Source organism: Zootoca vivipara, chromosome 1 (genome assembly GCF_965207765.1).
Source record: "Zootoca vivipara chromosome 1, rZooViv2.hap1.1, whole genome shotgun sequence".
Classification (NCBI taxonomy): Eukaryota; Metazoa; Chordata; class Lepidosauria; order Squamata; family Lacertidae; genus Zootoca; species Zootoca vivipara.
Window position 1 is genome coordinate 95,479,021 of NC_142582.1, and position 16,041 is coordinate 95,495,061.

The window sequence follows — 16,041 nt, forward strand, 5'->3', positions numbered from 1 at the left end:
CACTGAGTTCATTGGGGCTAAGTGAGTGAGTGTAGGATTGCAGCCAGGATCTCAGTAATCACAGAAGCAATATAATCATAACTCCCAAATGTTTCAAAATGCCTTCTTAGTATAAAGCTTGAGCCATCTGGGTTGTTTTACTAAACTATTCGTTGAATCATGTAGACACCTCTAAAATAAGGCACATTGTTGAGTTTTTTAGTGTCTTTTGGTGCTGTACTTTAATATAGGTGATGAGGGCTAATTTGGGGGTGGTTAATACACAACGAATCCTGTTTCATAACATGGGAGCAAACTGTGATTTTGAAACTAACCATAATCTAAGATATTCCCTGTTGAGAATGGCATTTTTAAAAAAATACAGATATTTTAATGACCAAGAATGCAGCCAATGTGGATCAGCAGAATCACTATCTTTAAAACCATTTTTTTCTTAAAGAATTCAAATAATACTTCTTCTGTTCTGATAGGAGACAGTTCTTGCATTCATGCTCTTGTTTGTTTCTACAATAAAAGGCACAGTATATAATAGCCATTGGGTCTTTGAATGTTTGAGAATACTTGGATGTTATTTTAGTTGGTTAAAAAGTTTTATTAAAAGGTAAAACTGAACTTGTTGTTGCAGTTTGTGAAAAACAGATGAAAGTGGTTTTCAGAGATTCACCAGAAGAACATCTCCAGCCCTTTAAGGATAAAATGGAAGCTTTTTTCCTGGAAGGTATGTGCTTTCCAAAAAATGTTTGTTTATATGTGTTCTCATGCTTTATACAGCCATATGAGGGTTCTCTTCTTAATAATAGTTCAGACTTCACTGAATGCTGGTGCCCATCTCTTCATACAGATGGGGAAGGCAGACATATTCAGATGGTACTGTAGCACTTATATGGATGGTCTCTTAGCTTTCATAATTTTACTTTACCTGCAAAGGCAAAGACACTACATAACTCAGAAAAGGCTTTGCCAACATGGTACTCTCCTCCCACTGTAACACACACACACCTCACACAATCTTTAAGGTCAGTCATGTCCTGCACAAAATTGCCTCCTTGAAGGCAATTTTGCTGGCTGGAGGGAAATACAAGATAACGTTCCCCTATCATTTCACCTATGGAAGTTGATCAGACAAATGAATGTTACACTGGTTACAGAACAGTACCCTGTGCTGCACTTAACAACTCATTCATTCATTTCTAACCCACCTCATAGTATGATCTCATAGTGTGGAACAATAAAATAAGAGCTCTACATATAAAACCAAAAGCTTAGGACCAACAGGTTAGGCCACATACCACTCACAGTCTTCCAACACCTTGCTGCCACTCATTGTGCTCTGTGATCTGCTGCCTGGGGTAGCCTTCTCATTCTGCCTAATGGTGGCAGGGCAGTCTCGAGCAGGTCGTGCGCCCTGGTGCTTAGGGGCGGAGATCGCTCTGGCACCCTCGCAGGGTGCAGGATGGTTTCCGCGCGGCAAAGCCGCGCGGCACCCTAGCACACACCGCCACCAGGGGTCTACCTAGAGCCAGCCCTGAATGGTGGGCTGGCTCTGAAAGCTGAAACAGTGTGGGGATGTGTCAGGGCTTTGTCAGTCGTGGAGCCAAATTGATGAAGCAGGCTACCCAGCAAGATTCTTCTGTGCCAATCTCTACTAACATTTTAATCTCTCATATTTTGTGTAAGATTAATTCATTGAATGGTTTTGATTTTAACCATTGCTTCAGAATGGCTTACAATCCATAAAAAAATATTAAAACAAGAAGCAGTAAAACAAAGCTGACAAGATGATAAAAAACCACGCTTCACGGAGCAGATTACAATCAAAATTAGCCAGTGTTTAAGAAGACATGGAAAATAAAATAGTTTTTACCTGGTGCTAAAATACATGAGAAGGTAAAATACATGAGAAGGTGCTAAAATACATGAGAAGGCAGGTGAACCTCAGTGGAAGAGAATGTTGTAGAGAAAAAGTGCCACAGCTAAAAAGTCCTATTGGTTGCCACTCAGCTTACTGCAGGTGATGGGGGCACATGAAGAAATGTCTTCAATACAGATCTTAACACATGGGCAGAAACATGTGGGAGAAAATTATCCCTCAGAGACTAAGTTGTCAAGGACTTTAAAGGTAAGCACAGGACTTGGAATAGTGCTCAAAAACAGACCACTCTTCCAGACTTGTGGGATATCTTCACTTGTGCCAGTCCTACTGGGGACAGACCCAAGGGTGGGAAGAAGGCCGCTCCTCGTGGGTCCTTCACAGGGAGCAGCTTTCATCCCAACATCATTAATATTTTGCCCCTACACCTCTTAAATTCAGTGCTTTCAATATAATACGGCAACCTAACTGTTGCATTGCTTGCGGCCCATTTTGAGAAGCTTCTGTGGGCTTTGGCGGCCAAAATGGTGTCTATTCAGACAAAGTTATCAGCTCAGTAAGCCAGCAGTTGTTCTCCTGCTCAGAGTTAAAAATCCAAGCAGGGGGAGAATCTGGGAGCTATAAAAACTCGCCTCTCATTTCAGGTCGGCCTCTGTGAGCCCCTAAAGGCTAGTGTCCCTAACCATTGCTGTTTTGTGCCACATAATGTGCCACATAAATTTATTTTGTGGAGTATTTTCCGATAGCTAGCTAGCCTAAATCTACTGCCTATCCATTTCTATTACCGGTATTGAGCAGACAATAAGTCCTCTCTGTCCACTTTCTTCACAGAGTTTTGACTGCTATTTTTGCTCCCTTTTCAGGTCTGTGATAACTTTTTCTTTAGACATGGCAACCATCACTGTACACAGTATCCCAAAGGCTACTACACCATAGATTTGTTTACAAAACTGGCTGCTTTAGTGTTAATATGTTTCCTAGTAACCCTAGTATGGATTTTGCATTTTGGCACTGCTGCTGCACATCAAGGATTTTAAATCAGTTACCCCAGGATCTCTTTCCTGGTTAGTCACTGCCAGTTAAGACCCCCATCAGTTTCCCTGTGATTCTTGTGCCCCAATGTATTACCTTACACTTTAGTCACCTTGTACCTCATTTATCATTTCTTCCATAAAAAGTAAAATTTGTTTCTATTTAAGTCAATAACATTAATGCATGCTCCATTTTTCTCGACTGCACTTTTGAGTATCACAAACTACAATTAGGAACACAGATCTCCTATTGTCACAGCAGTTCTACGAGACTCTTGTAAGGGAAAGCAGAGCTAATTGTAACTTGCGGTGCCTATTCAAGGAAATTGATATTCCCAAGCGGGCAGTATCTCAAAAAAAAAAAGTCTTCAGCAATTTACTGCCAAATGCCTGAGAAATCACATGCATGGTGGCACCGTTTGATTATGTGAGTGGCTAGTCTTACAATTTCATTTTTCTTCCACAAGTATGGCTGTGAAGGAGACCTGAAACTTTCGTTTTATAATCTTCCCAAATTCAAATAATTTTGAAACAAAGTATATTGCACTCTGTATTGAGTAAGATTTACTCCCGTGTAAATGTGCAGTGGGTTACAACCCTAGACTATAAACATCTCATCATAGGTTCCTGCCCCTCACTAATGATACGTTTCTAGAAAATGTAATACATATATTAAGCTTCCCCATAAACTTAGCAGGGTTCCTGCAAGGAAAGGCCTCCACAGTAGGACTGTTTCAGTCACAGGTATGTCTGTTCTGGTGGTCTTTTCATCTCATTTAATTAACAGTTTATATTTATGGCTCCAGCAGTAAGTGAGCTTGAGAAAGCGCTGCGTATATGTGCACATTAACACCAGCAGTCTCGCACACTTTGATATATATTGCCTTCCACTAAACTCTGAGCCAGCCTTCTGTTCAAATTAAGCAACCCTAAATAATCAAAAAAAGCATATGGGAAAAACCTACCTCCAGTGGTTAATAATTTCCCAGCCTTTTTCTACAGATAAACTTATCTCCCCACAATGTATTCTATGATATGCGAGGCTTGCTTAAAGGGGACTGTCATGCTGAAATTATTCAGGAGCCTAGGGGCAAAATATAGGTGAAACTCGGAAAATTAGAATATCGTCGAAAAGTACATTTATTTCAGTAACGCAATGTAAAAGGTGAAACCAATATATGAGATAGCTGCGTGACATGCAAAGCAAGATATGTCAAGCCTTTATTTGTTGTAATTGTAATTATTTGTCGTTAGGCGGGTCAATTATAAATGGAATATAATTAATGAAATGTAATAGCGGTGTTTATTTTTGTATTATTGTAACTATTTGTTTTATTACTGTGGAATTTCCAAAAGAAAGCATTTGTAAAAATAAAAAAAAATAAAAAGTTACATTACTGAAATAAATGCACTTTTCGACGATATTCTAATTTTCTGAGTTTCACCTGTAGATGTTACACCACTTTAGAGAAAATAGCATGTTTGGGGGCCCTGATTCAGGCCCTAGGAATGGGGTAGGAATGAATAGAGAGTGCCCCCACTCTCTAGTCCTGATCTGGATTGGGGCCCTTACACCCGTTCTTTACAACCATTCATGCAATTGTTAATTGCATGGATGTTGTCATGTCTATCACCCCAGGAAGCGTAATAGAATCATAGTTCTCTTGATTTTGACAATGATGAAGTTGGAAAATGACGAACCCCCTCAAATTATTCATTTATGCAGTAAAACAAGTATTCGAAGTTTTCAGCTCTGCACCTCCAGTCCCTGAAGCAAAAGTAGCAAATGTACCTTCCAGATGCTGTGGGACTCCAGCTCCCATTTGCCCTACCCGACCAGACCAGTGGTTAGGGGTCGTGGGAATTGTAGTCCAGCAGGATCTGCAAAGTACCATGTTGGTCATGCCTCCCTTAAAGGCTGCGTGTTCCCTTCCACTAGTGAGGAGTTTACAGCTTTACTCATTGTTGTTTACGTGTTTGTCTTCCTGCGAGCTGGATACCTTCTCTGTAGTAATAAGGCTAAATATCTTACCTAGTAAAGGCTTATGCAGACCACCCATTCCCAGTACTTTAGCTATTGTTAAGGGATTGGAAGTGTTTCATTTGCACATGCTGTGCACGAGGCAGAAAATCTTCTATTTTGTTGGATCTGCTGCTGTGCAGGTATTTTTTTAAGAGCAAAAGTGTGTTTTAAAAAATCATCTCTATAAAGGTCGAGAAATTATAATTACTGGAAAAATCAACTATTACTTTTGACAACCTGAGTAAGGAAAATAATTCTTAACTCTCCCCTGCCCCAGCCCTAAATGAAGTATCCCATAATAGTCAAACGATACATTTCTCTGAGCATTCCCTGCTGCTTACTCACCTATTCTTTGTACATTTGGTCTGCTGTTGCATACATGACATTCACACATAACCTCCATGTAGGAAAGCAAAATGGCTTTATATTGTTTGTTACAGAAGAGGCAGAACATGTTAGCATATGTGAGGCCAGCTGCTCTTACTCATAAAGGACTGATCTCGGAAGAAACTCCTGGATGGTTGATAGCCAAAGCATGATATGCCACATTACTATTTTTAATTAGTGGATATTTTTAATTAGTGGTAAAAACATAATGGAATAGTAATTTAAAATAATCAGAAATATGCTTCACAGTGCATCAATTTTTCCGTCTATGGCATATGTTTTTAGTGAAACAGTGTTTGAATAACCATAATTTCCATGTTTTTCAAATTCCATTCCTTGCTAAACATTTATTGTGATCCTGATTTTCATTGCATCATGCTCAGGCATGTTTCCCCTTTCTTTCCATGGCCATGAATTGCAACAGCTGCAGGCGACTGGAAAAATGTTAGTAGTGCCAGGGATAGGATATGACTGTCTGCTCTCAACAGCAAAACTGAATCTTACAAGGAGATAATATAGTGGTACCTCGGTTGAAGTACACAATTGGTTCCGGAAGTCTGTACTTAACCTGAAGTGTACTTAACCTGAAGCGAACTTTCCCATTGAAAGTAATGGAAAGTGGATTAATCCGTTCCAGACGGTCCGCGGAGTACTTAACCTGAAGCGTACTTAACCTGAAGCGAACTTTCCCATTGAAAGTCATGGAAAGTGGATTAATCTGTTCTGGACGGGTCCGCGGAGTACTTAAACTGAAAGTACTCAAACCGAAGCGTACTTAAACCGAGGTATGACTGTACTGAGATACTCTTTTCAACAGGAATGTTTATTTGCCCATGTAATTGCTGTTTGCAGTTGTAGAAAGAGGCTCAGTGCACACAAATTCGAATATGAAATGGATCTCGCCTTGTGAAGTAGAAAACACTATTGTTAATTGAAATTTTGCAATCTAATGAAAAAAAACTGTCCTAATACCATTACAGTTACTTCTTAACAGTTGTGTTGTACATAAAGGGATCAAATTAGTACAAGTTAATTCATTTAAATCACCTGGTTCGACAGTTGCTGTCCTTATCAACCAGGAAGTAACTATTCTTTTGATAATAGAAGTTCTCCCAGACCACATCAAAATTATTCATGTCCATAGACACAGATGTATAACATTCAAACAATAATGGATTAACTGCTTTATAACCCTTATTCATTGTTGTGGTTATTCATTTTAAATGCAGTAGCTCATTTTCAGGTTTTCCATGTTTAAAATTGTGAAGTACTGCCTAAGAGTATTGTTTACTGGGAAGGAATGACTATTTCACACTGGTCTAACAATGGCCCTGTGTCCTAATATCCCTGCAATGACTCCTATACGTGATTTTTGAATATGTGGCGATCTGCCTTATTTCAGCCCAAGCACCATTTGGTCTGCTATGTCACCATCATATGTCCATGAGCACATTTGTTAGTCCTGATTAGGAAGGCTGGTTCATGAACAGGGATCAGGTGACTGGATATAAATCCTTCATGAATATTCAGCCTACATTCTTCATGAAGATACAGAAAAAGGTAAATGAGATCCCAAGGCCTTAGTCAGCAACTAGCTTTCACTGGAGACCTGCTTTGAGAATAGAGTCAGGGGGTGTGGAGAGCCAAGGTGGTCCCTATCTCTTCAAGGTCACTAAATTGCCAAATCCTATTTCTATAGACATTTGTCCCTCAACATCCCTGTTTTGTCTCTAAGATGACAATTTCATTAGACAAGTAGAACCCTCAGTTGCCTGGTTTGGCCTAGAGTCTTCCTATTATTATTATTATTATTATTATTATTATTATTATTATTATTATTATACCCCGCCCATCTGGCTGGGTTTCCCCAGCCACTCTGGGCGGCTTCCAACAGAATATTAAAATACAATAATCTATTAAACATTAAAAGCTTCCCTAAACATGGCTGCCTTCAGATGTCTTCTAAAAGTCTGGTAGTTGTTTTTCTCTTTGACATCTGATGGGAGGGCGTTCCACAGGGTGGGTGTCACTACCAAGAAGACCCTCTGCCTGGTTCCCTGTAACTTGGCTTCTCACAGCGAGGGAACCGCCAGAAGGCCCTCGGTGGAAATCTTTACTCCAGTTCCCTTCTCCAGTTCCAAACAGCTCCCTTCCACTACCAATGTCCACACATGTAGACTTCTTCTGATCCACTTTGACATGCCTTGTTAATGGTATGCTCTGACTTGGGAACATGAGGGTGTCCCCTGAATCACCCCAGTTTGCCTTGTTATTCAGGGAATACGCAGATCCAGTGTGCACACATAGTAAATATGAATTGATTTTACTACTAATTATGAATTCCATACAAGTTAAACATGGGCATACTTTCAGTACCTTATTTGCATCTGGTTATATTGTTGGCCAGAGTGTGAAATGAGACATCTGAGAAAGTCCTACTGGGAGAAACAAGTGTAAGGAGGCTTGCCTAAATCATTTAACTCTTTGGACAGATAGTTTCAACCTAGTTATGATGTTTCAGACATCATATTCTGAACTAAAAAACAGCAACCCTGTTCAGCGCAGTTTTGACCCCTGGCCTAACCAAGCCCTTTCTCTAGCTCAGCATCCATGCGCGCAGCTTTAAAGGTGTAAATTCTGAAGGAAAAGAATAGAAATAGACTCACGTGTTCATTGCATTTTTAACATTATGCAGGATCATTTGCTTGTGACCTGGTTTTGTATATTAAGCTGCAATTCACAATTTGGCCAGCACTTTTATGGATATTAAACCATTTCTAACATTGAATATTCTCAGATATTGCTTTCTGACTCTCTAAGCAAAAAAGCTATTGAAAATTACACTTTCTTCCAAGCAACACTTGGATTAAAAAAAAACACCTGAGTACTGCAGTTCTTTATTTTTTCCTAATGCACACTCACACACATACCCATTTGTGCCTTTAATCTATTCACTGTGATTGAAATATACATTTAAATGAGCAAAGAAACAGATGTGCTCCATATAAAATATGCTATAAATCTTGTCGCACAACTTCTTTGCTCCATGCTCTCTTTCAGAAACTGTCAAATATCCTATTTTCATTCTGGTATAAAATGCTCATTTTCTGACTTGGCGCCAACCACCATATGTCAGAATAAAGTCAGTAACCAACAATAAAAAGGGCAACATAAGCACCTTTGAAATGGTACAAAGCAATTAACAGTGGGGAAAAGTCTATATAAATCTATGAAGAATTAATCTCTGCTTTGCCACTATCCTGCTGTGCATTTACAATGAGCCTCTGCTCCTGACCACCAGAAGTGGCTTAACTTCATAAAAGGAGAATGCCCTAATGAGGGAGGGGAAATAAATGAAAATGAAAGCCCTTGTTTTTTATATCCTTTTCACCTTTTAACTCTTTTAGGAAAACATAGTTTTGCATATGTTCTGATCTGTGAGTCTGCTGCACATCTTGCATGCCTATATTTTTACCTGATCATGTGAAACCAATCTTTACAAAGCTCAATGTGAAGAAATAACCTCAGCTTCATAAATCATTGTTAGCATCCCACAGGAGGAGGTAATGCTGTGGTTTTTCTCTTCTAAAACATTTCAAGCCTTCACTTTCATATGTTTTTTCCTAAAATTAGTTTCATTCTGCCCCTATGCATGCTCTCTCTCTCTCTCTCTCTCTCTCTCTCTCTCTCACACACACACACACACACACACACACATATACAATGACCCATTCTTTACAAATCAGGCTGGATATATAAACCAATTTACTTGTTAGCTGAGTATTTATAACAGTCTCATGTTTTAGAGAAGACCTGTTTCCTATTCTTATGGACCATCATTTATCATAATTTTGAACATATTACCCCTTTGCTAAGAATGTGCTGATCTTTATGTTTTTTTCCTCTAATTCTTGCTAGAAGATTTTATATGTGAAATCTGCCTGCAGAATATATTAGTTTAAATTTACTGAGTTTAAAAAGGGATTAAAACTAATTTTCAAGTTTCCTAAACTGTTTGGGTATGCTTAGCAATCTCAGAAGTATGAATCAATGACATTCTGTTTGTAATACTAGCATACATTTCTGTTATGTTTAATAAGAATGTGTTTTAAAAGTTATTATCTGTAATCCCAGCTGGAAAAGGAATGATAGATTGATGTCATTTTAACCTACTTGCATGGGAATATTTTTGCAAAATTAAATTTTTTGCAGTTTCCAGTTAGAAAAACATTACTTTCAGCATGATCTAAATTTAGAGGCGTGCAGGGTATTCTGTTAGCACCAGTATATTTTAGTGGTGTTGCTAAAGAATATATTAATTGAAAACAAAATTTAAAATATCATCTTTCATCTTCTAAGCAGAAGTTTTCTTTAAGTAAAACAATCTGTCTTTCAAAAGCAAATTTCTAGGGGTTGAAGATTGTCGTTTATATTCAAAGATACCGAAGAAAAATGAATATATAATATCTGGCTTAGCTGGCCTCATTGTCATCATACCTAGTAAACTAAACTTCAACATTATTTTGACAAATATATAGCCAACATTATCCTATTTTAAACAGAGCATATTCTCTTAGTTTCCTTGTGTTACCTCTGATAATAAACAGTTGAATTTGTTCTGTGGGCTGAATGCATAAATATAATCAGTGTTTTTGCATTAGTTGTGAATACTTGAGATTTCATGTACCATGGACTTGAAAAATGTTAAGACTTCTAAAATCCCTCCAGTTTAGGGATGAGTAGTACACCCCCATGCACAAATATGTATACACTATACTTACATATGTACGCTTCTTAAACATCAAAGCAACACTGGTTTGAAAACAGGTTAGGTTGCAGTAATGCACAAATAAAACCTGGCATTTTTAAGATTTGTTACAAACACTGCCCCTTAAAAATTTGTTGTTGTTATTATTATTTATTAATTAAATTTGTATATTGCCCTATACCGGCCGGTCTCTTGTACATCTTAAGGGAGCAATCCAAACCCAATAATAATATTTATTTATTTATACCCCGCCCATCTGGCTGGGTTTCCCCAGCCACTCTGGGCGACTTCCAACCGAATATTAAAAACAATATAGCATCAAACATTAAAAGCTTCCCTAAACAGGACTGCCTTCAGTTGTCTTTTGAAAGTAAAACAGTTGCTTATTGCCTTGACATCTGCTGGGAGGGTGTACCACAGGGCAGGTGCCACTACTGAGCAGGCCCTCTGCCTGATTCCCTGTAACCTCACTTCTTGCAGTGAGGGAACCGCCAGAAGGCCTTCGGTGTCCAGGCAGAACGATGGGGGTAGAGACGCTACTTCAGGTATACAGGACCGAGGCCATTTAGAGCTTTCAAGGTCAGCACCAACACTTTGAATTGTGCTCAGAAACGTACTGGGAGCCAATGAAGATCTTTCAGGACCGTTGTCTGCTAGGATGAGTAGGTTAGGATTGAGCAGTTCTCTGATTTAGCCAGCCAATTCCATAGCTGCCAAGTTATCCCCTTTTTTAAGGGATTTTCCATTATGCTGAATAGGCTTCCTCGTGAGAAAAGGGAAAACTTGGCAGCTATGCAATTCCTAGTACAGCTGGGCCACACCAGTGTAATTCCCCCATGCTGGGGGGAATGGGACTTGGGAACAAAAATAGACATTTCATTAATTGATCATTAGCAATTAACACAAAGAGTTTTAAAATAATCAAATAACCAGGAAGGATCAGGACCATGATACAGGGGGGGGGGTAATATTAACTGTGCTACATATCGGGCAAGTAGCTGTCAAGGACTTGGCCATCCAGAATTTGGCCTTGTATACATGAGCTGACCTGGCACATATTGGAGATGTGGCTGGATGGGGCTAGAATTGTAAATTGGTCCCCATTTTGTGCACTCGGTTTCCTGATGCAGCAGCTGGCAAATCTTTGTGATTTTGGTGCTCAGGGAGGTCAAGTTGCAGTAGTTTATATGATTTTTATCTTCCTGTCCAGTTTAGCAATCACCTAAATTTGAGTGTGGTCTAAACCACAGAGCCTAGGGCTTGCTGATCGGAAGGTCAGCAGTTTGAATCCCCGCGACGGGGTGAGCTCCCGTTGCTCAGTCCCAGCTCCTGCCAACCTAGCAGTTCGGAAGCACGTCAAGTGCAAGTAGATAAATAGGTACTGCTCCGACGGGAAGGTAAATTGCATTTCCGTGCACTGCTCTGGTTTCACCAGAAGCGGCTTAGTCATGCTGGCCACATGAACCAGAAAAACTATTTGCAGACAAACGTCGGCTCCCTCGGCCAGTAAAGCGAGATGAGCACCGCAACCCCAGAGTCGTTCGTGACTGGACTTAACTGTCAGGGGTCCTTTACCTTTTTAATTTTGAGTGTATGCACCTAATGGTGGACTTATGAGTCAGAGCAGGGATACCGTTAATGTGCTAGACAACCCACTGCTCAAATAATCTCCCTGCCTGATTTGGATGAGGTGATCTCCGGTCTAGAGTTGGAGCTTCCGTAACCCACTTTACTTTTCAAAAAGTGCTTTTCAGATCCATTAAAATGAATGGAAGCTCAGAGAATTATTTCAGTGAGGTGTGAAAATGTCCTCCATCAGTCTGTAAGGTGCCACCAATCTTTGTGTAGTTTTTGCCACAGCAAATTAACATGTCTGTCTTTTATGGAATTTGTACTCAATAATTGTCTAGCTAGAGCCAGCTTTCTAGAACTAGTTCTGTGATATCAATGGGAACAGAGTTACAACAATACATATAACAACACATTGTTGTATGTTATGTTCACTGTATGTTATATTCACGTTTAATGAGGGTGGATCTGTGTATTGGGGGTGGGGGGGTTGTGTTATGTTGTAAATAAAATTCCAATAAAAATTAAATTTAAAAAAATGGGAACAGAGTTGTTCCTCACATAAAGCAAGTTTTCTATGTGATTTTTTAAAAAAAATGGTTTTAATTAATTCACAAATTCATTTCATTTTGTCTATCGCCTACATTATTGTCAATCATTAAATAAAGAAAACCTACTTTGGGCCCCTTTTGCAACATTTGGGGCTTTTTAGTTTAGAAAAAAAGATGAGTGAGAGAAGATATGATACCGGTAGATGTGTATAAAATTATGCATGGTGTGAGGAAGATGGACAGAGAAACATTTTTCTTCCTCTTTCATAGTACCGGAACTCATGGACATCCATTGAAACTGAATATTGGAAGGTTCAAGACAGCCAGAACATAGTTTAACAGCCAGAACATACTTAAACTGTGGAATTGAGTGGCTTCAAAAGAGGATTAGATAAATTCTGTTCTGCTGCCCCTATTGGAAGCTATATGCTTCTGAAAACTAGTTACTGGGTACCAAAGAAGGGGAGAGTGCTGTTGCAGGAATCTGGTTGGCCAATGTGAGAGCAGGTTGCCGGACTGGATGGGCCATTGACCTGATCCAGAAGGCCTTTATTTAGATAAGTGTATTAATGGCATATTCAATGCAAAAGAAATGCTTACTGAAATCCAGTTATTACATGATATATGCCTCTCTGCTCCAGAGGCTATGTTGTGTTGGACTTCCAGAAGAGATTTCCCAGAATATGCATTTTTGTCAAGAATGGATCAGACAGCACAACTTTCTCTCTTTGTCTGATGCCAGACTGTCTGGAGAAATGGCTTATGTCTCTTGTCAGGAACTGATGAATCTTTATAGGTTACCTCTGATTCCTGGGGAAAGATCTCTGGTGACATCTTCATATATTTGTCCTCCCTAGCATGAGAAGAGCAGCATCTTGAAATTCCATCGGGAACTTTAATCTTCTCCTTTTTATAAGATCCCTGCATTATGCTGACAGCAGAAAATACCGTAAATGGCTTCGTTTCCAAAGATGCGGGAAACTTCTAAGATCCTAAATTGGGGGCCTATACTCATTAACCGAGAACACCAAAAGTTCTGAAATCTGTGGTTTAAATGGTGAGGGAGGAGAGCACCTGTAATGAATGGATCCTCCAGATGTTAGATAGTTGAGATTCCTGCATTGCAGGGGATTGGACTTGATGACCCTTGGTGTACCTTCCAACTACGATTCTGTGATTCTAGGAGCAAGTGTGACTCCATGCCACATTTTTCAATACTTATGTGTCCTTTGTGTTCACATCATGTATGGATGCAAGTGTGAGACAAGCATTCAACCCACACATTAGGAAGACATGATGAGCTTGCAGCAAGGTACCTGTCTTGGTTTGCTTCAGCATGCAAGAGCTAAATGGAAAGCAGGAAAATGGACAATTATGCATGTCCTCACTATAAATGTGATGCTTTTGCAACACGACAAGAATAGTTCTCTGATAAAAGACACCCTTGGAAAAGCTCCTTTCTAACAAGTAATACCCATCTTGAAAGCTGTGCATGTACATCCAATTAAGTTTAGAGCCCACATGATATTTGTAGAAATATTTCTTTTATCCCCACTGCACTGGGCTCCACAATCCTTGCACATGTTCAGGATGGAAAGCTTCAGCACTACTCCCTACAGTTTCTACAAGAATACACTATAATGCTTGAAATAGCTCACTCTTAGTATGAGAAATGTGAATATATATATATATATATATATATGCAGATACATAATCCGCTTTCTTAAATAATAAACATGTTGTTTATTTGTAGCTGTAGAAGAACATAAGACAGTGGAGAGCCATTTGGAGAATGTGCAGAAGTGGTGAGTATTACAGCTTCTTTAACACGTTGCGTTATGAAAGGTCCTACTTCATCTTTAAATATATTTGAATAAGTGAAAAATCATCAAATGCACCAGAGTCCTTATTTTTAAACACATGCTCATAGTTCCAACATTTTCATACAGCTTGTCTTGGACTTTAGGGAACAAGCTGTCTGAAATGGAAGCTTTCTAGACAAAACAGTTCATTATGTGGTTAAAAACTGTACTTAGAGTGTTCTACTGCAGACTCCAGGTTTTGGTGAGGGGTGTTGAATGATTGATTAAAATAATCACATGCACAGAAAAAGCAGAGACTTGGTAATATAAGAAGCTGCCTTAGATTAAGTGAGGTCATTGGTCTGCGTGGCTCAAACGTCTACACATAGTTCGCATATAGCACTAAAGCAAACTATGGTTTAGCATGAATGGACCAGTGGGTAGACTCCCAAGACAGGAGACTGGAAATGTTTTGCTCCTCCACCAGTTTTGCTGCTGCTGCTGCTGCTGCTGCTGCACTGCTTTGAGCTAAGTTTGTTGGAAAGAGACAAACCACTAGTCTGGGTTTAGGTGAGCTCGGCTTGCTGAGTCATGGCTTGGGACACAGTAGTGTGTCTGCAGCAGAACTGAAGAAGAAGCAGAGCGGCTGCAATTTCTCCATAAGTCTGCATGCTTGCATATTCACGGTGAGGAATGATTTGACTCAGCGTTCCTTCCAAACTGAGCCGTTGGCAGCAGCTCTCCAGTTTTGCAGGCAGGGGCCTCACTCTGCTGTACTAGGGAATGCCGGGATTGAATCTGGGACCTTTTGCATGTAACACCCTGTGACTGAACTGTGTGAATCTCTAGGAACTCAGACTCAAACTGCAAGGTCCATAGAGCAGTTCCTTAGCCATAGCAGCAGACTTAGAACATTTCATCTCAGCATCTTGGCTTTTGTGAAGGGAGAATTTCTGCTGTGTGTTTTTTAATGCAGGGAAGCATTCAGACCTGTAATCTGCAGTGGTGCAGTCTAGGAACAATTTTACTACACACTTGACAATTTGTAGACCGTTTAACTACAGTTGTCATCAGTTTCAAAAGGGATTTGCTATGTAGGTACAGATTGTTGTTTACACTAAAGCCCAGTTGACACATCAAATCCCAGCTGATGCAACAAATGCTTTTTTGTGTGTGTTGAGACATCTGTTCCTCTCTTCACTGATTTGTATGTTCAGATTTCAGGTGTATAGATATTAATATACATTTTAATATTCCAATACAAGTTTGTTGCAAAACAAGTTTAATAGTAGAAGACTCTGATGTATTTCAAGAGTACTTCAGCCTATAGTATGGACCAGGTAAATCTTAAAGTATTAGCAATAACACCTGTTGTTTATTGCTGCTGTCATCAGTTTACCAAGATCCTGAGAAAATAAATTGTTTTCAGGGTATTATACCTGCAGACTTTCATCGGATATTAACTGAGGTGATATTGACATTGCTTTTTATAAATATACGTATTTTTTCGTCTATAAGACGCCCCCATGTATAAGACACCCCCTATTTTGCGGGACTCAGATTTAAGAAAATAGGGGGAGATGGCCCAGTGTATAAGACGCCCCCTAATTTTTGACATTATTTTTTAGGGAAAAAACCTAGTCTTATACACGGAAAAATATGGTAGGCTGTAATTCTGGGCTCATCCACACTTACCTTTTGCCCAATTTTTCCAGGCATAGGTCCACACTTTCCTAGTCCATATCTGCCACTTTCCCCAGGAAAACCTGCTCTTTAACGCTGAATTGGAGCAAATGGCAGTTTGGGTTTTTCACAGATTGATGAGAGCATTAAAGAGCAGGTTTTTGTGGGCAAAACAGCAGGGCAAAAAAACGTGCTCGGACAGGGACTGGTAAAGCACAAACCTATGCCTAGAAAGTGTGAAGGAAACTTAGTATGAATGAGCCCTTACAAAGGCTGAAGGGGTTGGGGTTTTTTGTTAGTTAGTTAATTAGTTTTCTTCACCCCACAGAAGGTGAAGTTAGTTAATGCATGGTTTTT

The 16,041-nt window shown here is 39.5% G+C and overlaps 1 protein-coding gene across 3 annotated transcripts in view; it reads left to right on the forward strand.

The window, feature by feature from the left end:
* The window catches only part of FMN1 (formin 1), a 119,092-nt gene that overhangs the window by 77,696 nt on the left and 25,355 nt on the right, over positions 1-16,041 (forward strand). Inside the window, exons 13-15 of one of the 3 annotated variants that reach the window (XM_088671064.1) lie at positions 626-718; positions 13,383-13,511; positions 13,953-14,004. In XM_088671064.1, coding sequence (XP_088527190.1) covers positions 626-718; positions 13,383-13,486 — 197 coding nt within the window. In that variant the 3' untranslated portion in view covers positions 13,487-13,511; positions 13,953-14,004. The other 2 variants (XM_035110694.3, XM_088671069.1) reach the window with 2 other exon arrangements.